At 35.6% G+C, this 13,959-nt stretch overlaps 2 protein-coding genes across 2 annotated transcripts; both read left to right on the top strand.

Moving 5' to 3' along the window:
* The first annotated feature begins 875 nt into the window (after positions 1 to 875).
* On the top strand, positions 876 to 10,227 carry LOC132307631 (dol-P-Man:Man(6)GlcNAc(2)-PP-Dol alpha-1,2-mannosyltransferase). Its single transcript, XM_059805442.1, has 10 exons — positions 876 to 1,316; positions 4,926 to 5,013; positions 5,119 to 5,278; positions 5,479 to 5,696; positions 5,833 to 6,128; positions 7,466 to 7,580; positions 7,693 to 7,831; positions 9,350 to 9,546; positions 9,671 to 9,760; positions 9,844 to 10,227. Exons 1-10 carry the CDS (start codon positions 1,030 to 1,032, stop codon positions 9,973 to 9,975), a joined length of 1,722 nt encoding a protein of 573 aa, XP_059661425.1. The 5' UTR covers positions 876 to 1,029; the 3' UTR covers positions 9,976 to 10,227.
* A 1,068-nt stretch (positions 10,228 to 11,295) lies between these two features.
* Positions 11,296 to 13,065, top strand: LOC132307633 (AAA-ATPase At3g50940-like). Its single transcript, XM_059805444.1, has one exon. The coding sequence runs from the start codon at positions 11,372 to 11,374 to the stop codon at positions 12,740 to 12,742; it is 1,371 nt and encodes a 456-aa protein (XP_059661427.1). The 5' UTR covers positions 11,296 to 11,371; the 3' UTR covers positions 12,743 to 13,065.
* The last annotated feature ends 894 nt before the right edge of the window (positions 13,066 to 13,959 follow it).

The raw sequence follows: 13,959 nt of genomic DNA on the forward strand, positions 1-13,959 counted from the left end.
ATATATATATATATATATATATATATATACGCGCACACACACACACACACGAAGGTGATCTCCACTAACAACTTTGCCTGACCTGAAAATTTTTCAAGAGCATGATTGAATAAAGTTTAGGATCACTATTAAAATTTCAACAATCTACGGGTTCCATATTTCATCATCCATATTGTAGAGGACTTTGTTACATAGTGGTCATTTAGTACATCTTCTAGACTTTTCATTACCTACCCAAATTCATTTATTTTAAATCATATATGTATCTAGACATGGACTAGAATTGCATTATATTTCCACACTGCCTCTAATTTAGAATTTTTCAACAAAATTTTCATTTCCGAACATGTTGATTCGCCCCCACTTCATTTTCTCACACTTTTGCTAACTGCGTCTCTTGGCTTGTCAAGGATCATCAGTGGTTGCAGGAAAGAAACTCCGCAGAATCCAACATCAAAGAAATTCATAAAATCAAATTCAAGCATGTCGATATACTTGTATATACAAAGTGATACATAACATAAATATATACAATTATATTAATTACAAATCCGACGAAAAAAATTATTAATAAATTGAGACTTATCAACTGTTCAAGAATGGAGAATTTAATTGAACCGATTGTATAGTGATGAATACTTGACCACCACGGCAGAAGTCTTTAAGGTGTTAAATTCTTTTATTGAGTAAAATTTACTCAATAATAAATAAATTATCCAACCGGTTCCAATTTAGCCTGTTCCTAAATGGACCATAAGCAGACCAATCCGACCGACCCAAGCCTGCATTGAAACCAACCCAACTTTCCCTGACTGCAGCCCAGCCCAATAGTTTTCGCAGGTTGCTTGCTTCTATAAGAAGGATCGCAACTGAACCGGACCGGCACACCATCGACTCAAATGACCGGCCTGGCTTTAGAACAAAGCACAGACGACTGCGCAAAAGCTAAAAAGCAAGACATACAAGGAAGGAGATACAATCATCCAGAGTTCTAGAGTGAGAGTTTTAGAGAGAGAAAGAGAGAGGGAAATGGCTCTTACGACACGGCAGAGACGCCCACTGACGGCTGATGTCTCTTCATCGTCGTCTCCATCGCCATCATACACGAAGCTCGATAAACCGGAGAGATCAGACGGCAGAGAAGAGGGTGATGATGGCAAGGGATTGGGATGGTTGTTACCGTTGCTTGCCCTAGGGATGCTCAGGCACATGAGCGCCACATCGAACATCATTCATGACTGCGATGAGGTCTTCAATTACTGGGAGCCTCTTCACTACCTCCTCTACAAATCAGGTTTTCAAACTTGGGAATACAGGTCTAATCTCTCTCTCTCTCTCTCTCTCTCCATTTCTATTACTTTCTCTCTCTAACACTTTTTTCTACCTCTTTATTTTACTTGATTTATTTGTTCCTTTTGTATTATTGACCAGTTTTCAATTTTTGCTTCTCTTTTGTGATTATTCAGATATAAGAACTGGATGTTTATGATTTTAACTCTTATCTCTGGGAGTTTTTAATATATTTTATTGAGAAGATTGATAGAAATGTAGCTTTAGTGTCAAAAATTTCTACTACTATCTGACAGACCGAAGGTGTAACTATTGACTTCCTATATCTCTATCCATCAATAATTCGATTATTGTCTCTACTTCTGTTGGAGAAACTGGAGTTGAACTCAACTTTATTGTTGTAATGTTACTACAAAGAATATACTATTTTGGGAATAATTGGGGTAAGAATGAAAAGGGTTATTAGCCAGTGTGGTCTTGTTAATCCAGGGTGATGGAAGGGGCAGACTAGATATGCACATAAACTATGACTGCTTTCAGGAAGAATCGGTATAAGAATGTGAAATGGAATTTTTTCTGATTAACTTGACATAACATCAAATCTAGTATTCTTGTAGTTGCTAAAGCTTCTTTGCATGCCTTAAAATGACATTGATGTGTCCTTTGCTAACCCCCTAAAATTTTCACATAAATAAGAAAACATGTTTCATTATATTATGTTACATGCCTTTTCTAATTTAAAAGTTACATTTCTTTTGTTAGTGAGTAATACAACGTGAGAAACTGAAACCAATATTCACAAATGAATTATGAAGTAGTCATTTTATTTGCTTTCTAAAATGCTAGTGAAATAAATGATTAAGAACTTGCATAGTTTAAGAATTTGTGAAGCCCCAGTTGAAATAAACTCTAAAAGTGTGTCTGGATGTCAATGGAAATTGAATGGGCCCATTTACATTAATCTAACATTTGTAAAAAGAAAAATGAGCCTTTAGGAGAGATGGTGGTCATCTTACGAGGGATGATAGAAATTTTAAATTTTGAATTTTGTTACTTTAGGGAAACTTGAAAATGATACCTATCAGGGGATATTAATTCTCTTATTATACTCGATGGCCTCTTTTAGATGAGGTGTTTCCACTTCTATTGACATGGAAAATGCTTTGGGTCCATTCAAAATCACGGTTTTCCAGTTGCTCTTTGAAGATGTGATTGTACTGTATATATATTTTCATAGCAACATTTTTTATGTATCCTTGGGCCGCTTTTCATGTGTATACAAAATTGAATTTCAACAGTGGGATATTTTTTTCTCGCATTCCCATAAATCCAAGTATAATGACGTTTCAAAATCCTTGAAAATGGTGAACAACTAATAGGTAACACAAGCTATACTCTCCTTAACAAATAATTTGAATTCCTGCTATTGTTAGAGGTTCTTTTGTCTGATGCCTATAAATATCTTAAGGGGTAAATTACACTTACCTCCCCAGTCAATATACACTGACTTCCGCTCTTGTTTGCCAAATTACGCTGACTTCCCATGTTAGACTTGTCGGGTTTGTAATGACGTTTGCATTTTTCATCATTGACCATCAACGAAGGGGCGGCATGTGTTATTTACATACAAATCTCAATGGAGGTAAGTGTAATTTGGCAAACAAGGGGGGAGGTCAGTGTATATTGACGAAACCTCGGGTTAATCTGTGCAATTTGCCCTATCTTAAATAGACAGTATAAAGGCTTGAATCTCAAACTTTATTAAGTTTTCATCTGTTGCAATTAAGTTTCTAGTTATTCAGCAATTCCATTGCAAATATAAGTGTACGTCGGCATTAATCTAAATCAGGAAACATGTTTCTCCATGTAGATGAAGCAAATTTAGAGTGTAATAATCACTTGATCTATCTTCACCCTATCTGAACTTCAAATAATGAAGCTGAGAGTGAAACAAAAGCTTATAAGACATTTTAGCTTTCTAAAAACTTTAAGTGGAGCAGGCTTATTTTAAGCATTCGGTCTAGGGCTTTTTGGGTGTGAACTCAACACCCACAGTTAAAAATAAACTTCCAGTAGTCCATATTTATTCATTCAAAAATAGAAGCAAACGCCTCTAAGGAAGGTTCAAACAAATAAAAAATAAAACTCTCCATCATTCAAAATACTATGCTGTATGCGTAAAGGTTTCATTATAACTTCCGAACTTCAATAGCAAACAATTGTATGACCTCAGTACATCATGTAATCTTGAGAAGTTAGTAGAGCCTAACTTCACTAGTTATGCAATTTGCTTTTGGCCCATTCACTGTTAGTGGTTCTGGAAGTTCAAATATTTCACTAAATTGGGACATTCGTAATGCGATAAGTGATTTCCAAAAAAATAAAAAAATTGCAGCAGCTTATCGGACATCATGATATTGCTTTCAGTAGTACCTTTTCTTTTTGGGCGCAGTCACTTCCTCCTTAATATAAGGAACATAGACACTTTTAAGAAGGAACATATCCATGTTGTGTACGTGTTTGATACCTGCAGTTCTTGGACACTCCCGAACACTTGTCTTGGACTTGTCCATAATTGGTATTTCATTCTTTATTTAGACACATGGTCAACACATCTTGAATATGTGTTAGTATGTGACCAGTAGACTTTAAACATTACATGGGACTTTTTTCGAACATGGAAACAAAGTATAATTGTAAGAAAAATTTATCAAAGGTCTATATAAAATTTATATAAAGTGTGAACTTATTTAAATAACAAATGGATCTTTGTTGATGGGGAGTGGGCAAGGGAGTAGGAGAGGAGTCAATTGAGTTATCAAATTATGTGTGTATTTTACATATACATAACTATATACATACACAAATAAAAACATACAGATACGTGTTGTGTTCTATCATGTCTTTTTCTATGTTCCATGGGTGATTAAAATTGTATGATTAATAAATTGCAAATCAACGTTACAGCTGTATAATATTTCTCTATCTTTAAAATACATACATTGTTGCCACGTTTTTGCCACATCCTTGTCTACTTTTTAAACATTGCCATAACAACATATCTGGGTCATGTTGCATCCACGTCTCTTGTTTTATATCCATTCTTAGCTCCTTACCCAAAAAATTCATTCCGTACTTCCACTATTGAACTTTCCATCTTTAATATTGACTTTGGAAAAACGATTTTTTAGTTTCATCTGGTTGCTATATTCTTCCAGAGGATAGTATTATTTACCTTCTATATTCACATGGTAGTCTGATTCTTTGTAGTGCTCGTCTCTATAAAAACTCATTTTTGCATCTGGTTTTTGAAGTTGTATTTTCTGTCCATTTTTCAATTATATTTTCTTCTGGCAATGGCCATTTATGTATCTTACGGTGGATTGACAGTGGACAAATTGTGGTAAAGGTCAGTTTATTTCCCTATCTGTCTCTGCTACCTACACATCCCATTCGTCTGATCTATCATACTTGCTGAGATTCAACCTTGCCAGTTTGTAATCATTTCTTTTGGGTATTAGATGTCTTATTATGCTGTAGTATAGGGATCTAGGTCATTATGATGGTATATTCATTGCTAGAGCTTGAACCACTTTTGAGGATTTTCTTGATCGGAATTATTGTTTCTCCTGCAGCTCACAATTTGCACTTCGTTCATATCTGTACATTGTTTTTCATGAGTTGGTGGGTAAACCAGCTTCCTGGTGGTTTGGTGAGGAAAAAGTGAGCATTTTGTTCTTCATATTAATCCTCCGTGGATCCCTAATTTGGCAGAAATTTCATTTGTACAACTAATTATTCTTGAACCAATGTATTTTACAATTCCAGGTGAGAGTATTTTATGCTGTGAGAATCTTTCTTGGTCTTCTTTCCGTCATCACAGAGGCCGCTTTGGTGGTTGTCCTTTCCAAGAAGTATGGAAAACGTCTTGCTTCTTATGCTCTTGCAATGCTATGCTTAACCAGTGGTTGTTTTTTTGCTAGCACGAGTAAGTATTCCTGTCTCATTTAATTGTTAATCTTAGTTTTTTTTTCTTTCTATTGGGCTTCTGTAAAGTTAATTATTAAGGCATCAGGAACCAATTACTAAATTTGACATGTCGGTTGTATTGGTCTAATTTCACTGAGAAATGATTATCATGTCCATTGTTCTCTCAAACTTCACTTCAAGCATCTGGGCTATATGCAGGTTTTTTGCCAAGTTCATTCTCCATGTATGCTATGTCATTGTCATCAGCATTATTTCTTCTTGACAAACCTGCCATGGCTGTTGCTGTGGCAGTTGTTGGGGTTGTTCTTGGCTGGCCGTTTTCAATTTTGGCTTTTCTGCCAATTACAATTTACTCCTTGAGGAGGAGGTTCAAACAAGCATTTCTTTCAGGGGCAGTCACTTCTCTTGCTCTTCTGGTAAGTTCAGTAGTTGCTTATAATTTTATCGGAACTATGAATATTATACCATTCTTTTTGTGGTGCTATAATTGTCTCAAGTATTTAATATTGATGGACATTGCACTATGAATATTTTTTATTTGATATTTTTCAGGCACTCTCTCTACTTGTTGACTATTACTACTACCAAAGATGGACATCATCTGTTCTGAATCTGCTGTATTATAATGTTTTGGGGGGTGGTGAGAGCCATTTGTATGGAACTGAAGGGTCATTATATTACCTGAGGAATGGATTTAATAATTTCAACTTCTGTTTCGTTCTTGCTTTATTGTTCCTGGGGATTCTGCCAATTGCAAGGAAGAAGTATGCTCCAGATTTGTTAATTGTCATTTCACCGATTTATATTTGGCTAGCATTTATGTCCTTGCAGCCGCACAAAGAAGAAAGGTTCGACTCATTCCAGCCTTTTGTATATTTTGTTGCAGACTAATCTCTTTCTTCTATTTAACCATTGGAAACCTCACTGCAAAACATAGCAAATGCTTGTACGGACACATGGATTGAAGTTAACAACTAGGTTTGCATGATTTAAGCAACTGAAAATCCAAATCCTAATTTGATCTGTCCCACCAAGCACCAAATCACCTGTATTATGGCCTTAAAAACGTCCATTACTTGGTTCAGTGTTAAATTCCTGGAAGCGATGGAAAATGAACTGGTTCGGCCACTATCAATTAGGCAGCAGACTATTGCATTATGGGCATGCAAGGGCTAAAATTTGCTTGTTTGTAGAGTGATGGTTGGTTGAGCATCAGGCCAATCCATCCAACCTAGACAATCAACGGAACAAAACCTTCTGTTATGGTGATTAAGCATTCATGAACTTCTAAAAAGTATTTTTATTCGACCCCCAGCGAGGAACATAGGAAGAGTTACCCGACTCACAACCTAGAGGAAGACACTTGTTTGATACTTAGATGTCAATCTTGATCAGGGGCCATTGCTTGTTACAGCACTTTTTATGTGTAATTAAAAAATTTAGTGACCGTAGTGGCAGATATCAATGGAAAGTTAATCTTTAATATTATACGAGCTGGCCCATCATTTTGATAAGTAGGCTTATTCTAATTGATAGTTTGACTTCACTTTACATGTTACAGTGAGAGCCCTTGTAAAGAACGAGAGAGAGAGAGATACATCTTATGTGCCTGTGAATGAGTGACATAGCCTGTAATACGTATACTCGAGAAGGAAGAACTAGAGAGAGATTCAAATAGCCATTGACCAATTGCTGGATCACACTGGACGAGATGGATTGGTTACAACATTCTTTGTTAAGTTATGTGTCTGTATAGTTCTTGTCGCCCTGATGTTGCTGCTGTTGTTTCTGTTTTAATTTTTAAGTTATGGCAACACTAGAGTGGTTATAATTCTTTTTCCCTAAATACCAGAGTGGTTATAATTCATTTCGAATAGAGCTAATTACTATGGATGCATGCTATCACCAACAAACCACATGCTTCAGATAGAATTTTTGGAGAATTCTGAAATGTGCTGAACACTTTGTGGGGCCACATGCAGCACCAACTACTAATATTTCATATTAAAATGCCCTCTCATTTAATGAGCCAAATTGGATTTCAAACCTCTTGGTAAAGAATCCTACATTCTAAAGGAATCCAAAGATGCTATATTGTTTAGTCAATCTTGGATTGGTATTGGAGGGTAGCAATGTAATGGATTGTTGTTTTTTACTTGCTATTGAGCACTGGCTATCATTGCAGATTCCTCTATCCAATATACCCACTTGTTTGTATAGCTGCCGCAGCTGTCATTGAGAGCTTTCCTGATCTTTTCCGGGACAAGTACAGTCCCAATGATAATTCTCCATTAGTCATGGTATGCTTCTCCTACATTCCTACAGTTTTTTTCTAGTGATCACAGTTAGAATTGTTGGATTAAGTTTTAAATTGCTGGTTAAAGTTTTAACTCTCTTTTCTTGCTTATGCAGACAGCTAAAGTTTTCAGACCTTTGGTTCTTGGACTCATTTTATGTGCCTCCCATGCTCGGACATTTTCCCTGATTCATGGTTATTCTGCTCCGTTGGAGATATACAAGCATTTAGAGTATCACGATGATGCAGGAATGGGTGAGGATCAGTGCCCCATTTTGTATTTGCTATTATTGATCTTTTTTCTTTTTATTTTTTATTTTTTCCCCCTGGAATGGTAAAGCAAAAACACGCTTTTTTTGCCGACGCCCAGGCTCGAACCCCTCCCCTCCTTTTTGAGGATGGGGAGGTTATACCATTGGCTAGAGGGGCCTTTTGGTTGCTATTATTGATCTTGAAGTGGCGGAAAGCATTGTGATAATTCTCAAACCATGGGACCCTGTTTCAAAATTGCCAGTAACTTTTCATGAAAGCTTCCTTGTTGTTCGGAAATATTTGATTCTAAAAGTTGGTACTATAACAGCAACCCTGTGGGGCTGGTTTTTTATGACTAAAATTTAACTTTTCCTCCAGTATGCAGGAAATTGTATTACTTTTTAATATAAAGATCCTATCAGAAAGTAATTTGTATGCTGGAAGATAGTTAAAATGCATTTCTGTCACTTTTGTTCTTTAATTTGTTTACAATTAAATGAAGATGAGATGTGATAATCTCTACGTTACACTATTTAACTAAACAATTTTACATGTACTCTTCTAAATGCATGGAGTACTCATGTCGGACACACAACACTTGGGTATAGGTATTGAAGTATGAGCATATAGCAAGCATATCCAATAATTCATGTTTATTTTATACTTATTGTATATAAAACTCTCATATTATATCTTCGTTACATTATTGCTTCAAAAAGTATGAAGTTTATATGTTTAATACTATATGACATAAAACGCCATATTACCTTATAATATAAATTTAAATTATATATATATATATATATATATAAAGAATTTTAGCCATGTCCACAAGTTTGGCAATTGAATAAATCTGACCTATATCTGCATTTGGTACAAGTACTGAAGTCACTCAGCATGGAAGTTATTAGATAAATCCTTGGAGATGGATGGTTCAGATGTCACTGGAAGAATTTTTTTTAAAAATTTATTTTTTGTTACAAATATGTACTTTCCTAGATATACTCATACATATGTATATTACATTATTTGCAATTATTTAAGCAATATAATATACAAAATATTACTATTATATTAAAAAAGACAGCCATATCCAACATTACAGACACTCTTTTCCGGGTTTAGTTCACAATCAAAGCAAATGGTGCAACTGTTCATGACACATTAATGATTTTTTTTTTTTATTTAAAAAAAGCAGGTATTAATAAATTCCCAAATTATTTGTGAATTTAGTAAATTTTAACATTTATGATTCTTTAGTTTTTGACAAGTGTGTCTTATTTGTTTTTGTTTTGATCTTTATCCAGAATTTCGTTTCTGATTCTTTGAGAATTTTGTAAGGTTTTATTGAGTTGAGCTGTGTTGAGTTTTACTGATTAATTCCCAATTTCATAAATTTCATAATTTTTTCTGTTATTGAGTAGTTACCAAATCCTGAATGTTAGTAGGTAGCATGGTTAAATTTTTTCCATTTCTTTTTGAAAAACAGAAAATCATTTTTCCAGATTATATGTATTGCAGGTTCTGTGGTTTGTGTTGGAAGTGAATGGCATCGTTTCCCATCATCCTTTTTTATACCTGATCATGTGGGTGAAGTTCGGTGGATAGATGACGGGTTCAGGGGTCTTCTACCACTCCCATTTAATACTACCTTGGGCGGGACTTCCGCAGCACCACCTTATTTTAACAACAAGAACAAGGCATCAGATGAACAATATGTAATTAAAGCAATTCTTGCTGAATTACTTCATTTATCTCGACCTTTTTTCTTGTTATTTGTCTTCCTTTTTTTCTTTAAAATATTTTGAAAATTGACCTGCCAGCAAATTCCTCAATTTACAGCTCCAGGATCTGGCAAATTGTACTTTCCTTGTTGAGTTGCAGCTTCAACGACCTTACCCCACCAGAGGAAGTGACTTATCAACATGGGAGGTAAACTCTCTCTCTCTCTCTCTCTCTCTCCACTATTTTTTTCCACACTATTTTTTTTCCTTAATATTTTTTTTCCGTCACAGGTTGTTGCGGCATTGCCTTATCTGGACAGGGAGCTATCGCCTTCCATGTACCGTTCATTCTTCATTCCATACCTTTGGCAGCAGAAAAATGTTTTCGGCATGTACAAACTGCTTAAGAGAATACCAAAATGACACTAGATGTACAAGTGAAGTCTATATTGGTTCTAATATGTTTGCATTCGAGAAGCGCAACCATTAGTGGATACACTATTATTCAGTGATCTCATTTGCTAACTGAAATTAGGATCCTTTTTCTAGCGTCTCTTCCCTGATTTGATAGTGAAAATGTATTTGTGTTACGTTTATCTGCTTTACTTGTGTTAACATTAGTGTACTCAAATTTCAGACTTTTAGTTATGGAATGCAATGTTTGGTTGCATGAAATTGTTGCATTGGAATTGGAATTAGAGAAAAATTAATTTAACTATATCTGAATGATCTACAACTATATTCCGTTAGATGTTGATATGGATGGATGGAATCTTCCTTTCTACAATTTCGATGTTGCAGTAATCCTTCTTTTTAAGGGCCAGAGTATGAAGAAATGGACAAACGAGGAATATACTAATTTCATTTACTGAAGCAGCTATATATGTTTGTTTTATTTTACTTTATTTTTTATTTATTTATTATTTTTTTTTTATGTGAAGAAGATGTAATATGTGCAGGGACTATATAAAAGAAGTGTTATATTTAATTATCATAAATATTTGTTGAGTCGAACAAATTATACCATATGAATTGGTTTGTTGTATGAATTCTCCTTTTTTCCATTTTTTATTTATTTATTATGCATCATGTCTTTTCTTAAATTTAAATTTTTAAAGTAAATTTAAATTACTTCATCCCGCGTAAAGCTTTGATACTCGGACGCTACATTGATAAATTTTGAATTTTTGTGTAGGCCTAATGTCCTAGAATTTTCACTTGAATGAGGGCATGCCCCGGGTTTGAGAAGATTATGGTGGATCAATTCATACATGATTTTAGAAAGGCTAGGTAGGCTTTATATCCTAGAAATTTCACTACATGGATGAATTTCGAATTCTTGTGCAGGGTTAATATCCTAGAAATTTCACTAAATTTTATATTCTTGTGGTAGGGTTAATTTCCTAGAAAATTCAATCGAATAAGGTTGAGGACATACCCCAACATTGAGAAGATTATGGTGGACCAATTCATACATGATTTTCAAAAGGCTTGGTAGGCAAGAAATTTCAGTCATTTAAAAGTCCTCTCAATTAAATTGAATGGTCTATGATTTCCAGCTTCGCAGAAGCATACCAAATCTCTAAGACGTTCATACATGGTTTTCAAAAGGCTTGGTAGCCAAGAAATTACAGAACTAAAAGTCATTTAGAAGTCCTCCCCATTGAATTGGCCTGTAATTTCCAGGCTTTGTACCTATAAATATCATCGGCTGTGAATCCTAAGATGTACCAAACAGAAACCTTCTTCATACTCTCTTTTCTCCTCATTCCTTTCACATAATTTGATAGAAAATCTCCATATTTCCAAGTCCTGAAAAATGTCTCCTCAAAGAATTCCTGATATAAAAGCTGTATTTTCTGCAGCAGCCTCTCTTGCTGCTTCGGCAATGCTTATTCGAAGTGTTGCAAATGAATTCCTCCCACCAGGGATCCATAACTTTTTCTTCTCTGGATTTCATCACCTTTCTCACCATTTCTCTTCTCAGTTCACCATCGTCATAGAAGAATTTCAAGGGCAACTCGTGAACCAAGTTTTTGAGGCCGCCAATGTATATTTAGGCACTATAGTAAACCCATCAACTCAAAGAGTGAGATTGAGCAAGGCAGAGAACGAGAAGAGAGTAGAAATCACCATTGATAGGAATGAAGAGATGGTTGATGTTTTTGAAAATGTACAAGTAAAATGGAGATTGATTTGTACACAGGTTGATGCAGTAAATTTCAGACATCGCCCTGATCTTAATGCAACTTTAAGATCAGAAATCAAGTCCTATGAGTTGAGCTTTCACAAGAAACACAAAGAGAAGGTGCTGGGTTCATACTTGCCATACATTTTAGAGAGATCCAAGGCAATAAAAGAAGAAAGCAAGGCAATAAAGCTCCGCACCGTTGCTCCTTATGATGGTTGGGACTCAAATGCAGTCAATCTCAGCCACCCCATGACCTTCAAGAACCTGGCAATGGATTCAGGCCTAAAGAAAGCATTAGTGGAGGACTTGGAAAATTTTCTAAGAGGAGAGGGATTCTATAGAAGAATTGGGAAAGCTTGGAAGCGCGGTTACTTGCTGTATGGCCCTCCAGGCACAGGCAAGTCAAGCTTGATCGCGGCCATTGCTAATCACTTAAACTTTGACATATATGATTTGGATCTAGCAGATGTCCAATCTAATTGGCATCTAAGGTCTCTCTTGCTTAGCACATCCAGTAGATCCATAATCGTCATTGAGGATATTGACTGCACTATCAAGCTCCAAAACAGAGAGGATGGGGAGGTACAAGACAACTCCCAGAAGGTGACGCTCTCAGGACTTCTAAACTTCATCGATGGCCTCTGGTCATATTGCGGAGATGAACGTGTAATCATTTTCACAACCAATCACAAAGAAAGGCTTGACCCTGCTTTACTCAGAGCAGGTCGTATGGACATGCACGTCGAAATGTCATACTGTACCTTCTCTGCATTCAAGCAACTAGCTTTGAACTACCAGGGGCTTTGCCACCACCAGCTATTTGATCAGATTGAAGGACTCTTGAAGGAGGTAAAGGTCACCCCTGCAGAAGTTGCTGGAGAGCTGATGAAGAACACCAATGCTGAAATTTCCCTCCACTGCCTTCTCAAATTCCTTCACAAGAAGATGGGTGAATGCACTAAGATGATTACTAATGAGAATTTAGAAGCAGAGAAGTAAGAAAAGGAAGGGAAAAAAAGAATGGACCTCAGTTTGAGTCTTCTAACAAGCTTGAATATGCAATACAATGAGCAAAGAAAAGATCAATTGACATATAATTAGCCTACCGATCTTGAGAGTGAGTGGCGACTGCCACCAATCAGTTTAAGGTGTTACACATTAAAAATTAATAATCGGTGGATTGGGAAGATAACAGAATTAACCTTCTACAGATTTTTACAACATTTAAGTTTTTTTTCATCATGTATAGTATAGAAAAAGTTTAAAACGCGTACAACATATGAAAGCTTTCAGATTTAAAAACCAGTACATTTTGTCAGAATTTTCTTTAATTGTACATACTATTGTTAATTATCTATGTATGACCAAGCTTGTATGGATTCTAAACAAGTTGAAAATGATCTCAGTGGGTTCAGTTCCATTTGAGACATGACTGATTAGACAATTAAAATTATCAAAAGGGGTACTACCCCTATGCCCCACGCATCTAACCATCTCAAATGGTTCAACAGTTCCACAGACCGAGTTATTCAGTCACAGAAAGGTGCCTGAGAGACCAACCATACACCACCTGGACTACAAGACCAGCAATAATTTCTTTGCCCATTGATAGAGATAATAATGGCAAACGTAAGGAATGGGAGGACATGAAGTAAAAAAAGCTATTGGCAATAAATGGTAGGAGCATTAAATAAAAAAATACTATGCTAATGATATAATTTCAATAGAATACCTTAATCACAGAACATGAACTGTTGTGCAATAAAACTGAGATTTTGGGTAACAATAAAGTAAATAAACAAAACAATGGCCATAAGTGCCAATTTAAATTAATCTCATATTACACCAGCAGGTACAATAGATTTATGCAACAGCATATTAAGATTACAAAGTAATGCTAGATGCCTCGTCCTGAAAAAGGGGTACCTAATGGATTCCACTTCCTAAGTCAATTGTGCCATAGTGATATGAATAAACTCAATCTTGGAAAATTCTAACTCAAAATCTTGCCAGAATTTAAAGATGCCTCACTCAAACAATTTCTTAAGATAAACAAGTTGCAAGTGTTAGAAGGTTAGCAAGTAATGGGTGATAATGGGCTTCAGAAGCACAACGTTGTAGCAATAATCTCAAAACTGAATTCCAACAAGCAAGGTGAAAACATACTTGTTACAGTGGCCTTGCAACAGGAATTAACGGTTTCCCACATCTGCTCC

Source organism: Cornus florida, unplaced genomic scaffold, assembly GCF_030987335.1.
Source record: "Cornus florida cultivar Cherokee Brave unplaced genomic scaffold, ASM3098733v1 CherokeeBrave_3.0.0_Hap2_Chr05, whole genome shotgun sequence".
NCBI classification, from domain to species: Eukaryota; Viridiplantae; Streptophyta; class Magnoliopsida; order Cornales; family Cornaceae; genus Cornus; species Cornus florida.

What these genes read in the sequence shown, in the direction of transcription:
- LOC132307631 (XM_059805442.1), top strand. Translation starts at nt 1,030, where the DNA reads ATGGCTCTTACGACACGGCAGAGACGCCCACTGACGGCTGATGTCTCT. An exon ending in GGTGGTTTGGTGAGGAAAAA is followed by an intron (nt 5,014 to 5,118) that starts GTGAGCATTTTG and finishes TTACAATTCCAG; the next exon opens with GTGAGAGTATTTTATGCTGT. An exon ending in GTGACTTATCAACATGGGAG is followed by an intron (nt 9,761 to 9,843) that starts GTAAACTCTCTC and finishes TTTCCGTCACAG; the next exon opens with GTTGTTGCGGCATTGCCTTA.
- LOC132307633 (XM_059805444.1), top strand. Translation starts at nt 11,372, where the DNA reads ATGTCTCCTCAAAGAATTCCTGATATAAAAGCTGTATTTTCTGCAGCA.